Below are 13,156 nucleotides of genomic sequence, written 5' to 3'. Positions count from 1 at the left end.
GGAGGAAACCCAAAAAAAGCGTCGGCCAGGTTACAGAAACAAGATTCACAATTGCAATCATTTTATTATTACAATTTTTTTTTTTTTTAATTTGGGTTTTTGGTCCACTTTTCAAATTGTGCATCTTTTTTTTTCCTTGTCTTTACAAAGGTACATTTTGCCTGTGCGCTTGGACTTGGAGTTCTGTAGTTTGTCTTAACATCGTGCCCTGCCTTAGACCGAGAACATCGAGAGTTTATTTCAACAAGGGCGATTTTGTCTTCTCCTTCATCTCATTCTGTTTCCTTGGTGATCATATTTTTTTCATTTCTGAAGCACGCGCTACCGTGACGACTACTGAACGCGCAATACTTCATCAACCTTGGATACCACCTAATCTATGTCGACTCATCCTCCCATAGCCATCATACCTCCGACATCACCTAATCAGGGCGAGCGGTCTAAAAGTGCGGATGTGACAGGAACCACTGAATCAGGCAAGGAGAAATCGTATACCTCACCTATTATAAAGACAGAACCGATGTCTCCTCCACCTTCACGATCCGTGCCTTTGGAAAATGAGACCAGTGATCAAGGCAACCCTATGGCCTTGGAAAAAGTGTTGAGTATTAATGGCGCTGGTAGTCAACATGCTCGACATCACAGCGGGTAAGTGCCTACTACGGCTAACGACTGTGGATTGATGCGAACGGCAAAAAGAAACGAGAACTGTTGATGACTAATGGCAATAATGCTTCTGTGGGGGCGGATAATAGATCGGTAGAGGAGTTTCAACCGAATAAACGTCAACGGACGTTGGATGATCAGGGAGACCCCCATACCACGACGGCTGGAGCCAATGATTCGATGAAGCCACCGGCACCTGTCAGTTCGGGTAGACGGTCTACTCACACCAGTCTATTGAAGCCCGCGGTGTCCATTGCTTCACAACCACAACCCTTGATGGCCTTGGGCGTGCCCCATGCTCCTTCTGCGTTGCTATCCAAACGATTGTCTTCCAAGCAGAACAATAAGAATTCACGAAATTTGACTATCCATACACCTTCTTATGCCGAACAGTATGCTGTCGCTATCCGTTCGGCCCCACTTAATTCCAATTTCCGAAATCCTCAGCCGCCTGCTCAAGCTTCGGCCTATTACAACCCGCCGTTGCCGCCTCCGCAGCAAGGTCAGCACAGTCGCTTGGGTCCTCAACCATTGCAGATCAGTCATTTGCAGCCTGGACATTCGTTGGCTCCGCTCTTGTCACCGCGCGCTTCCTTGCACCAAGTGAATCGAGACGAACAGCAGGGACACCCATCCGCCGTCGGCAGTCTAGCTCATTCGCCCCGCAAGCAAGAATTTGCTATTCCGCCCATTGTCCCTTCACAACAGCAGCCTCCCTTATCGGCTCAACACACTAGTTCATCATATCAACACTATATTCACTCTCCGTCCTTGTATGGTTACCACCCAAATACAAATCAGGCTCCCTCTTCATCGCATGGCTTTGTCCCAGCGTCACGAACCAATACCACGAGTCGACCCGAACCTCCTCATTCGTCGTCGGCCGGTTCCACTACCAATGCAAGCAGTCATCTACCCACCACCGCCGCCGCTGTTCCTTTACCGCCACAGACGCCCACCACCACCTCGTTTGCAGCTTTGCAACGGCAGCAATTTTTGCAACCTTTTGAGCATCTTTTTGATACCATTGAGACCACACGAACACTGAAATCCACCTTGGACGATCAGATTCGACGCTCGGCAACCCTTATGCAAACTTTGCAAGCGTCTTCGACGACAATCGAAGGGCTGATTCGTAACCAGATCAAGGAGGTGCAAAAGGAAGTGCTGGGCAAAATGGACGAGTCATTAAGCACTATTATCAAGCGGATTGAAAAGTTGGAGACGGCCCTGGCCCAATCGATGGCGGACAAGGAACCGAGTCAGACTCGCAATGATCAGGAGGAGCGGCAAGAATCAAGCACGCCTACACCCAAAACGTTGGATGATGCGACCTCCACGTCAGATGATCGCGCTCCAGGATCATCTTCATCAGCTACGCTCCGAAGTCCTCCCACCATTGTACGCTCTCAAAACGATATCCGACCGCATGAATACCATACCATGCTTAGCGCTTTGCGAGATCGATTAGATCGTTTGGAACGACAAATCGAATCATAAATGCAACGCATAAAACGCATCGATTGAAAACTTATTCTTCTTCTTCTTTACTTGAAATTTTGTGATCATGGATTTTATGCTGTAGATTTTGGTTCGTGGTTTCTATTGATTCTTCTTTTTCTTCTTTTTTGATATCTATGGCTGATATGGCTTGTTTTGTATTTTCCCAAAGTTTAATCTTTCAATCACTCACGAAATAAATAAAAAATATTCGTATTTTCAGTAGTATTTAAATAGTACAGCGGGCGCTTTCCGCACTTCCATGGCAACAGTAATCTGCACAGCAAGTGCGCATCGTTTAGGTATGCATTGTTTGGTGTGTGGCCCGAGTCAGCCACAAGAACAACGACAAGAACAAGCTAAAGCCAAAGCGCAATCATTCAGGTTTAGTGTCTGAAATTTAATGACTTGAATGAAAAAGAAACAACAATAATAATGGTTAAGTGGTTACGACAATGAGATGCTCCAATCTAGGGTAAACGATGTAACAGAAAGAAATAGGCTTACAAATACAAGAAGATCAAGTACAACACGTTAGTTTACAATTTATGCCTTGAATACTAAACAGTGGCCATCATCCGAGGCTGTAACAATCGTTTGTCCGTCACTATGCAAATGCACGGATCCGTTAGTTCACAAGCATATCATTTTTGGGCGATACAGGAGAATACGTACTTTGAGATGGCAAAGTCAAGAATCGTGTCACGATGGCCAACCCATGTTCGAACACAGTTGCCAGTTCTTGTATCCCAAAGCTTCAACGTCTTGTCAACCGAACAAGAAACGAGCATGGCCGAGTTGCGAACATATTCAACCTTGACGACCGCATCCTGCATCCATCACGTTATTAGAACATGGATCCTCTGCCATGGTTCATGTATTTGTGCAAACATACCTCGTGTCTCAAAGTTGATCGGAGACGCTGCGTTTGCACATCCCAGATGGAAATGGTGCCATCGACTGATCCGGTAGCTGCCAACGGAAGTCTGCAGAGTCTATATAAGTGATTGATGTCACACTTGATTCATCACGCAATATACATACACATCACAGAAAGAAGCAGTTTCGACAGATTCACTGTGGTTCTCCAAAGAAGCGACAATCTAGGAATAGGACATAAGTATCCAAACATCTTTCATATTCAATCGTCGCTTTGTAAGCTTACGTTGCCGTGAATAATGTTGATAAGTCGGGCCTTGCCGTCCATTGAACCCGTAATAGCCAAGGTGCTGTCTCTGTTGACAGCGACGGTGGTGATGGGTTCCAAATGGAAACGGGCATCTTCACCCGACAAACGGATTTCGGCAGCCGCCGATTTAGGATCCCACACGATCAATGAGGTATCTTCGCATACGGAAACGATCTTCTTGCCTGTGCAATTGATGAGTAAATCACATTCAAACCCACGCCGAATACCCAAATAACCTTACCATCAGGGGTGAAGCGGCCAGCCGTGACGGGGCCAGCATGACCGTTAAAGATGTTCATGAATTTACCGCTAGGCACTATCATACATCAATCAAAAGCAACTGTCAATTATTCTCGCTCATATTCAACGATAGTGTCATCAATACTTACTTGCCCACATCCAAATCGTTGAATCCGTTGCGCCGGCCAAAAGAATATTTCCTTTGGGATGCCAATCGATCCACTAAACATTAAAGTCAGCAGGATGCCCAAAACTCGATGTTTTGGTTCAACTTACATTGATCTCATCGGGACCGTCCACTGCACAACAAAACTCGCCAGTTTCTGTTTTCCATACGCGCACTTTACCGTCCATACCAGCCGAAGCCACATAGTCACCATTGACAGAGAAGGCTACGCTTGTCACCGAATCCTTGTGTCCATCAAACTCGAAAAGCTTTTCGCCGGTATCGGTACGCCATAAATAGCTCTTGTCATCACCACCGCCACTGACAACGATATTGCTGAACTTAGGATTCAAGGCCACAGCATACACAGGTTCTAATCACTCCGTCATTAGTCACCCTGCTCTCTATAAATCGCAGATTCTACTTGTCCTTTTTTTTTTTACCTTGATGATCAAAGAAACCTTGGACGGAATCGTCCGCGAGTTCCATGACATTTTCATCGTCAGCGGAGGGTCTCAATTCATAACCTTCAAGCGGATTGACCGCTGCATTGAAAATTTGTATTAATAATCAAGATCACGGTAAATGAAAGTTTTACAGTAAAAGTATACCTTCGTCGTCGTCGCTTTCCATAGGCTCGCCTTGATCAAGATCGGGGACTTCTTCTTCCAGGACTTCGTCTTGCTGGAGGTATTCTTCTTCGACAAGATCGTCGTGTTCGTGCTGTGAATTGTTTCTTGAATTAGCATACTGCGAAAGTCATACACCATGGTGTGCAGCCATACCTGATCGTGGTCCGACATTGTTGTGTGGTGATTGTATGCAAGTACGGGGTTCTTTTATTTTGACTTTTTCAGTTTTGAAGGGAAATAATTTTTTTTTTTTTTTTTTTCATGTCCAGCGGCATACAATTCACTCACCCAATCATGAACGTCAAAATTAGAACTTCACTAGACTGTGCTTTGCAAGATGATTGATGACATATTATATGATTACCCTCATCGTATTCTGTCCAAATTCGAGAATCTACCATTGGATGACTAATACAATGATTTGTCAAAAACGCAAATCGTATCAAATTGTGATTTAACCGATAATGAGGGTATAGGGCAGAAGCACGGGATGTCTATGAACATGCAGTTGTGGAGAAAGAGGACGTGGGTAGCTGCGTAGCACCCTCAAAAATCTTGTAATACTTAACTATCTATGCATAGACTGTTTTAATTGTCTTCAGAACTACGATTTTTGTCAGATCATGGTCAATTGTAACATAAATGTATTCAAGTTGTTCCAATGTTTATGATTTGGTATTTTTATTTTCGTGTGCAGCACATTTCTTTTAAAGTTTCAGATACTAAGGTGGAGATTAAAGCATCCTGCAAGTCTTTTTTTACTTGTAAGGTTACAAAGGAACTTCTTCTTCGTATTGTCTCATGAAAGACAGCTGTTCGTTAGTAAATTGATATCCTTCCTGCAACAGCCGAGCGAGTACTTTGTAAGCAGAAGCCGTTTTGGATTTTGTTTTTTTACCATATATTAATGGACTGTCGATCACGATGGGAGGCTGTTTCGTATTGGAGCGATCAATCGTCATAATGCAACGAAAGCCCGGTGTTTTGCCGATAGATTGTGAAACAAATTCACAATCCATAGTCCACTTCATCTTATTCACCACCTCGGACAAAACCACGACCTCACTTTTGAATAGTGGAGCAGCATTCGTCCCAGTCACTGGAGGCCGGTTGGCGCCGTTGCTGTTGCTGTTACTGTTGTTATTGGTGTTTCTGTTTCTGCTGCTGATGGCGTTGGCGGTATTATGAGAAGGTCGTTCTCTGGAAAGGATGGGCACGGATATAAAATCATTTGTATCAATTCCAGCGCTTGCAATAGATGGATGAATGCCACAGCAACCTTGTACTATGGCATTAATGGCTTGAACAGCACAAGAATCTTTTGCGCTCTGCAAGTCGGGAAAGCTTTTCGACGATCGGAAGGTGAGGCTGCCAACGTACAGTGTGGCCATAAAGGGAGCGTCGGCACTGCTATAAATTTCGCTGTAGTCTTGGATGATCTCAAATTTGGGTGGCGACATGTGAAGCATTTTCAAGAGATCACATAGCAAGGTTGTGTAGGTCTTTTCGTCTTCGTCTCTTTCACGACTGTCGAGAGCCGCCCTTAGCCAAGCTTCGACTTTTTGAAGAAGACTATTGCTCACGTGCTCCGAGGGCGGTAATTGGCGGAAGTCGATCCCTTTCTGTTCGTAAGCCTTCAATGTGTTGAGAGCAAATGCTGCCACCGCTGTTCGTGCTTGATCTTCTTGGAGGAACACTTCTTGCAAACTGAATCGTTGACCAAACACGGTAATGCTGGCAGTGCATTTGTTGTTGATGACTCGGGCTATATAATCAATGTTCGATCGAAGTCCTGGCTGTCTCTGTGCCAAAGAGTCGACATATCGCTGTAATTCAATGTGAGTGGCTAGCATGATGGATTAACAAGGAAAACAGATGAGAGACAAAGATAAGGTTGAGACTCGATTTTCTTTATTTTTGGGTCATTTGACCATTGTTAAGCGCAGAGGACGATCCCGTGACTGCGTTTCCGCTTCCGAAGCATGGTCCAAAAAAAAAAGCATCCATGAATCAAGCTTCTCCTGGCTCGATCCAGAGAATGCACTCCAAAAATAAAGTCATATTTGAAAGGACTAGTGGCAATATAGAACAGACGTGAAACAGTGCCGCGTAATAACCGTGCTATGGCCTTTTTTACCGACAAAGTGTACTGACACATTGAAGAGAAAGACCTAAAGCCAGCAAGTAGGTATCCACAAGTCATTCAGAATATCTCTGACCAACAAGTGCATTGAGCCAAACAACTGTGTGGGTCGACGTTGCGACGGAAAATGCCTGAAAAAGACGAAAACACCCAAATGCTCGCGAAAAGCTGTACTGCAGCCAACACTATGAACTGTCATTTTGAACACCGATACGCATCGATTATCTGGGGGGATGTTTTGCACCCATTAAAAAACAAAGATAGCCCGAGAAGAAGAGGACTCTATTCTTCTTGCGTCGTAATTGAAGTGTGACAGACAGACGCACTTATTTCATCAGACCAGGATTCATACTCCGTAAAGAACACCTAAAAAGGGAAAAATTGGGAAAAATTTACGATTCTTCGTCGTAATTTCATCCCACTTCAATGCCTCGTCTTCGAAAGAATCAACTCCAACCAGCCTTGCAGGCTATTGCAACCGAGAATTATGTCTTCCAGAATTGGGCAAAGACATTTTCGTGTCAATGTGAATTATTATTCACTCCGTCCACCGAAGAGGAGATTATCGAGGTTCGTAATGTGGATATTACCAAAACTGAGTTGCCGACCCACCGAGGTTAACGGGTAAGAGTAGATTGTGCGACTTGCTGGGGAACATAAAAAGTCCATCAAAGTATTTGGCAGTGGACATTCACCGTCAGATCTTGCCATGACCCATGACTTCCTTGTCAACATTGACACCATGAATAAAATGCTCAAAGTGGATACCGAGAAACTCACCATGACGGTCCAGGGTGGCATGTCATTGCATACATTTCACAAAGTACTCAAAGATCACGGCATGGCTTTATCCAATCTCGGTTCGATTTCTGATCAGTCCGTGGCTGGCGTCACCGCCACCGCATCGCACGGTACAGGTGCCCATTTTGGCAGCCTGTCTTCCATGGTAAATTAAATTCATCACCTGTTTATGGATCATTTTCCTAAAATGGAAAGATACTTTTGGATAGATTCTGGACTTGACCCTTATTACTGCGAATGGCGACACACTCTATTGCTCTCCGGAAAGTCATCCCGATGTGTTTGCAGCGGCCAAATGTAGTCTAGGAGCTCTGGGTATTATCACTCGCATAACATTCCAAGCGGAGCCCATGTTCCGTTTGGAAGCGACTCAGCTGCCCTACAAATTCCCAGAAGTTCTGGAAAAATGGGATGAAGTAATCCATTCCGCTGAACATGTACGTGTGTGGTGGTTTCCTCATACCGACGATTGCGTGGTTTGGCGGGCCAATCGTACCGAGAAGCCGGTCACTGTTGCCAATCCCGGATGGTTCCTTGAACGCGGTCTAGGTTTTCACGCTTACCAGGCCATGCTCAATACCGCCCGTTATTTCCCGTCGATTATTCCAAAGATCACGCAATTCATGTACAAGACGATCCACTCACGTGAGCAACATATAATCGACGATTCCCATAAAGTCTTCAACTTTGACTGTCTGTTCCCTCAATATGTCAACGAATGGGCTATTCCTTGGGAGGATGCCCCGGCGGCCCTCCGCCAACTGGATGAATTCATCAACAAAAATGATCTCAAGGTTCATTTTCCCGTGGAAATTCGATTTGTGGATGAGGACGATATTTGGTTGAGTCCGGCTTACGGCCGTAAAACATGTTATATTGGTGTTATTATGTATCGGTCAGTATTCTGTGCGCAGGACATGTGAGTCACTGCAAAGAAGATCTAACAGACATTTAACACAGACCCTATGGTAAGCCGGTGCCCTACAAAAAGTACTGGAAAGCATACGAAGATATTATGCGTCAATACGGAGGAAGACCCCATTGGGCAAAGGTAACATTTTCAGAAGGCAAACTTACCTTGGGCCTCTTGCTCACCTTCCAATTTTAGGCTCACGGACAGTCGTATAAAGAATTGGAGGCTTCTTATCCCAAATTCCAGGATTACCTTCGCGTGCGCGAGCAATTAGATCCCAATGGCATGTTTGTCAACGAATACATCAATCGCCACGTTTTGGGAAAACAGACCGCCAAGCTTTAAATAGAAACAACGGTTGCTGTATTTCTACTACGATACTTGTATGTTCATAGTCCTAGAACTGTATGATAGCGCTGTGCGCGAATAAATTATTGGTTGGTCTTTTCTCTTTTATTCAATCAGCGTAATTCCATGGTATTGGGGAATAGAGTAGGGGTGAGCCAATGTTTGAAAATGTCTAAAACAAAGAATGACAGAAACAAAAACAAACATGCACTGCACTGTATAAAAAAAAGAGTATCTATAAAGGATGAGACGGGGAAAAACACAGACAGGTCATGGAATGGAATGGAATGCGGATAGTGAAACAAAGATGTGGAAAAAAGGAAACCCAAATCAAGGCTGGGGGAACGCGATATTATTCTTCTTGATGATGATTTATCGACCGCGTAATTCGTGGCTTTCGCTCTCGTCCATCGAAGAGTGATTGGTTAAGCGAGTATATGTGATATGTTGATCGTCTCGCTTGTGGATCCATGCTCTTAAATGCTGCATCACTTGGCTGCACCCATCGTAATTATCCTCACGACTAGGAGCATTGTTTTCCATGTGTGCCATATACTTTAGCACATCTTTCACAGTGACCAAACCGACGACCTTGCCACGTTGTTCAAGTAACACTACGCGAGGCCTATGATGGAAGAGATATAAGAAACAATAGGTCAACCATCTACATATCACTTTTGCTCACCCTAATTTCTTGAACATATCCATCACGGTTTCCAGGTGCAATTTAGGATGCACAGTAATAGGCGTCTAATGACACCAAAGAAAAATCAATATGCAACCTTATGCAGCAGGATGAAACTTTTTTCCTTACTTGATCCATATACGGTCCGAAATCAAGAACATCGGAAGAACCCTGAATGACGTGCTCGTCATCGGACATACTGGTGACCACTTCAGGGTCTTCCCCAGTAGATTTGAAGCGGCATATGGTAGATGCATGCGCATCATTCATCGAACGTGCCTTGTCTAAACAGAGGGTGAGAAAAAGGAAAGCCACAAGACGTTGCCATGGTTCGTGCAAACGCTACCTGTCAAATACTTCAACTCTGATCGACCAATGTAACCAATAAGACTCATGCTTGATTTATCCTGGACAACGGGGAAACCCTGATACGGGGTCGTTTTCAAAATATGCTCTATCATCAGACTGAGAGATACAGTTCAGTCATCCAACTTTTCGTCTTAAGCCTTACCGATATCTTGTAATTGCATGCCAGCTGCTGTCATTACAATGAGATCTTCCTGCATCACATGAGACACTGTAGTTTCGAAACAAGTTAGTTGCACTGCTCGAATTTTCGCCTCTTTTTTTTGTATAGATATGTACCTGGTACGCCGAACGCGTAATCTTCTTTCTCGAGGAACGGATATCCGTTGAGCCGGATGTAACGGTCAGCGATCCCGCCGTGGCCGAACCAGTCACCCACCGCACGTGTAATCATCAAGGCAATCTGTGTCCTCGTCAAATTAGCCGCCTATGCGAAGTGTGTTCGTTTCTGAATCAATCAACATACCATGGTTGGCAAAATATAAGTAATTTGGCCCGTCAGCTCGAACATGATGACCACAACAGACACTATTTAACAGAGTCCATTAAAAAAAATGAACCAAGACAAAGTGTATGAACAAAAATATAGCGGTAATGCAACACTCACCAGTAATACGCATGACACCACTACAAATAAACCACTTAGCTACAAGACTATGGAAGTAGGACAACAACAATATATATTTACCACAAGGCTGCGGCTGCACCCAAGAAAGCATAGGTACCGGGCGTAATACACTGTAAGAGAGGGAAAAAGAAGGCCGCAGATCAATATTATATATACTTATCAGATGGCGTTACAATTTCATTCGCTGCACTTACTGGCACATCTGGCTTGCAGGAAGCAAACAAAAAGAATTCCGGATCGGCACTGCAGATCAAGATGTGAAATGTGGGTGAGCACCGTGTGTGTATGATATAGCTCAACATGACTCGACTTACGCTTGCCATGCTTTGACCAACAATCCGATCATACGCCCAAACGTTGCACCGATTGCCATGGAAGGAACGAAAATACCACAAGGGACCTTTAAAATGCCGAAATAAGTCTCATCATGACACAGATCAGATAATTCATGCCTACTTTGCAACCGTAGGAAACAATGGTGCCGAGCGTGCGAAGAATGGTCGCCAAAAATAGTAGTGCCACCATCCATCCAACTTTATCTTCCCTTCAAACGTGACAGTCTTTCGTCAGATACAGCAACATGACCTTTTTTTTTTTTATAAGGATGACATACTGGCAAATACCGTGATAATTTTCACCTTCGGCACCTTCACACTCTCGGAAAAGAATGCCCATGATTTCGGTCATGTCGATACGTAAAAATACATTTGGATAGGCCACCAGCGCCGTAATGAAGGCAAGCACGGCCGCTTCGGTAATAGGATAGTCTTTCAACACTTTCTTTCGAAACTGAGCCACCATTAAGTTGAACTTGATCACCAAAGCTCCGTATAATCCCTAAAACACCCAACTTCAATGCCTGGCCATCCTAAAAAGGTTGCCAACGAACTTCAAGTGATACTTACGCCAAAGATACCGATAATAACGACAAATAGATATTCAAAAAAGTGCCAATCTCGATCATAGCTCACTTGAAACATGACGAGCTTTCCTGTTCTGAATGGATTCATCGCCTAATCACCCAGATCCAAATTAAACAATGACTGGAGGACCTCAATGGAAAAATGATCCGCATTACCTGCAACACCATGGTCGCGATCATGGCACAAAAGAAGCTCATCCACATGGTTCGATTGGGAAACATGGAACTCATTTCTTCCAGCGCGAAAAGTACACCACCAATAGGCGAACCGAAAGCCACCGCTACACCTGCAGCACTGGATGCCGTCAAGATTTCTCGCATTTCAGCTAAGGAAACGCCTCAGCCGGTGACTTGAGTCTGTCTTGATGACTATGATACTTACCTTTACTCGTTCGAAATTTTTGGAAACAACGCGAAATAACGTTGCCTACACAGCAAGCCATATGAACTGACGGCCCTTCTTTGCCGATGGATAAATTGGAAGCAACCGACATGGCAAGACCGACGCTTTTCATAACCAATGTCCAACCTCCCAGAAATCCTTTCATCACAAAACCAGCTGTATTTCATGCATGAGAACCTCGATGGTTTTGTCCCAGCTATATTATTCTTCAGGTACTTTACCAAGGATACACTTGATCTCTGAAATACCGGAACCGGCGGCATATGGAGCAAATACTTTAACAAGGTACGCACATGTTGTAGCAAACAGTGTCTACAGCATATACCGAGACAGGGTTCAGATCCAATGGTCACCAACGCCCCTTTTGTCCATCGTACGCGACAAAAAAAAAAAAAAAAAAAATAGCACCTACCGCCCACAATATATAAAATAGCCACTTGACGATATAAACGTCCGGACCCAAATGCATCACTTGACTCCAGTCTATCCAGTCACTGCAACTTCCATCTAATCCATGACAGTATGAGTTCCTGTGGTTCCTGTGGCACGCCTCATCCAACTACCGACCTTCCGATTCGATCTCCCAGCAACAGAATTTTTGATTCAACCACCAACCAGTGGAGCAGTAGCCGAGTTTGATATCAGACAACCAGTCGGTAACAATGGCAATCAGTGCTGAATTGAAGCCAATGGCAGCACCTAACAGAACAGTATATTGGTTTGAGTTATGCAATCGTCTTTGTCTTTACGCTAGCTTTTCATCATCAAGGTACCAATGAGAGAAACGACGATCCATGACTGGCCAGTTTCAAAGGTTAATTTCCACCAAGCACGCCAACTGTGATCGTTGATGTTCTTTGTGTGCACTGACAATTGTCGATGACGTTCCAACGTAGCGTCCTTAACCCAATCTAGAAATAAGCAAGGGATAACGAGTAATTTAGTGGGCTGCCGCACGGATGCAGTAAGAATGGTGGTGGAACCTTACCGATAGTGCTAAAGTCTTCATACCGTCGAATGTCGGCGAGTTCTTCCTCCAATTGAGTGGAGGTCGCGTGCCCACGATCGGTCATGGCAGTATGAATTCAGTGGGAAAGTGAAAACCGGCGTGCGCAAGCTGGGAAAATTAAGGTAAATTTTTGCGGGAATGAATGACGATGACAAGGTTTTTCTGATGATGCAGCTGTGCGCACAAACAATGAAGCATACCAAAAGACCGAAAAAAAAATTAACAGAACATCAATCAGTATATAATCAAGGCTCTCCACCACGGCTGCTCCTCATTTTTCCAGATATGCACCCTGGACCCCATCGTTGGGTTATTTTTAGGGATGCAAATAATTGTTCTCACAACGACTACCCAACCTATCGATGAATTGCCTTTTATAGTAAAATTTTCCCGAAATTAAAAAAATTTACAAGTTCGATCCCGCCTTGGGCTTCACTCAGCTAAAAGTCGGCAATGGAGCCAAATTAAATATTCTGTTTATCTGGAATAGAATATAAGTTAAACAAATACAGGTCAAATCATAAACTCAGGAACCATGATATTCA

General features: G+C 44.2%; 5 protein-coding genes across 5 annotated transcripts; 2 read left to right on the top strand and 3 right to left on the bottom strand.

The window, feature by feature from the left end:
• Window positions 1–520: 520 nt before the first annotated feature.
• Window positions 521–2,166, top strand: BYT42DRAFT_543267 (uncharacterized protein; the record flags this gene model as incomplete). Its single annotated transcript, XM_051565671.1, has 2 exons — window positions 521–648; window positions 756–2,166. 2 exons carry the CDS (start codon window positions 521–523, stop codon window positions 2,164–2,166), a joined length of 1,539 nt encoding a protein of 512 aa, XP_051427707.1.
• A 546-nt stretch (window positions 2,167–2,712) lies between these two features.
• Window positions 2,713–4,564, bottom strand: BYT42DRAFT_610958 (quinon protein alcohol dehydrogenase-like superfamily; the record flags this gene model as incomplete). Its single annotated transcript, XM_051571438.1, has 11 exons — window positions 2,713–2,773; window positions 2,842–2,996; window positions 3,062–3,152; window positions 3,211–3,269; window positions 3,332–3,537; window positions 3,597–3,671; window positions 3,745–3,817; window positions 3,872–4,134; window positions 4,205–4,306; window positions 4,373–4,484; window positions 4,547–4,564. The coding sequence occupies 11 exons, from the start codon at window positions 4,562–4,564 to the stop codon at window positions 2,713–2,715; spliced, it is 1,215 nt and encodes a 404-aa protein (XP_051427706.1).
• A 484-nt stretch (window positions 4,565–5,048) lies between these two features.
• On the bottom strand, window positions 5,049–6,290 carry BYT42DRAFT_558013 (uncharacterized protein). Its single transcript, XM_051566957.1, has one exon. The coding sequence runs from the start codon at window positions 6,244–6,246 to the stop codon at window positions 5,164–5,166; it is 1,083 nt and encodes a 360-aa protein (XP_051427705.1). The 5' UTR covers window positions 6,247–6,290; the 3' UTR covers window positions 5,049–5,163.
• A 661-nt stretch (window positions 6,291–6,951) lies between these two features.
• On the top strand, window positions 6,952–8,319 carry BYT42DRAFT_558010 (D-arabinono-1,4-lactone oxidase-domain-containing protein). The gene is made up of 3 exons (XM_051566956.1): window positions 6,952–7,106; window positions 7,171–7,482; window positions 7,547–8,319. The coding sequence occupies exons 1-3, from the start codon at window positions 6,963–6,965 to the stop codon at window positions 8,258–8,260; spliced, it is 1,170 nt and encodes a 389-aa protein (XP_051427704.1). The 5' UTR covers window positions 6,952–6,962; the 3' UTR covers window positions 8,261–8,319.
• A 651-nt stretch (window positions 8,320–8,970) lies between these two features.
• BYT42DRAFT_592108 (chloride channel) lies at window positions 8,971–12,675 on the bottom strand (the record flags this gene model as incomplete). The annotated part of the gene is made up of 19 exons (XM_051570594.1): window positions 8,971–9,223; window positions 9,284–9,348; window positions 9,413–9,562; window positions 9,697–9,737; window positions 9,795–9,860; window positions 9,929–10,052; window positions 10,116–10,177; window positions 10,257–10,276; window positions 10,338–10,387; window positions 10,472–10,520; window positions 10,592–10,677; window positions 10,734–10,821; window positions 10,891–11,114; window positions 11,183–11,290; window positions 11,356–11,525; window positions 11,582–11,706; window positions 12,022–12,109; window positions 12,170–12,277; window positions 12,591–12,675. 19 exons carry the CDS (start codon window positions 12,673–12,675, stop codon window positions 8,971–8,973), a joined length of 1,962 nt encoding a protein of 653 aa, XP_051427703.1.
• Window positions 12,676–13,156: the final 481 nt, after the last annotated feature.

Source organism: Radiomyces spectabilis (genome assembly GCF_025331425.1).
Source record: "Radiomyces spectabilis strain NRRL 2753 chromosome Unknown BYT42scaffold_2, whole genome shotgun sequence".
In the NCBI taxonomy this organism is placed as follows: domain Eukaryota; kingdom Fungi; phylum Mucoromycota; class Mucoromycetes; order Mucorales; family Radiomycetaceae; genus Radiomyces; species Radiomyces spectabilis.
Note: the sequence above shows the minus strand (reverse complement) of the source record. Positions and strands in the feature narration are given on the sequence as shown.

Coding starts and splice junctions, on each gene's coding strand:
- BYT42DRAFT_558013 (XM_051566957.1), bottom strand. CDS start 6,246: ATGCTAGCCACTCACATTGAATTACAGCGATATGTCGACTCTTTGGCA.
- BYT42DRAFT_558010 (XM_051566956.1), top strand. CDS start 6,963: ATGCCTCGTCTTCGAAAGAATCAACTCCAACCAGCCTTGCAGGCTATT. Junction 7,107..7,170: donor CCGAAGAGGAGATTATCGAG/GTTCGTAATGTG, acceptor GGGTAAGAGTAG/ATTGTGCGACTTGCTGGGGA. Junction 7,483..7,546: donor TTGGCAGCCTGTCTTCCATG/GTAAATTAAATT, acceptor ACTTTTGGATAG/ATTCTGGACTTGACCCTTAT.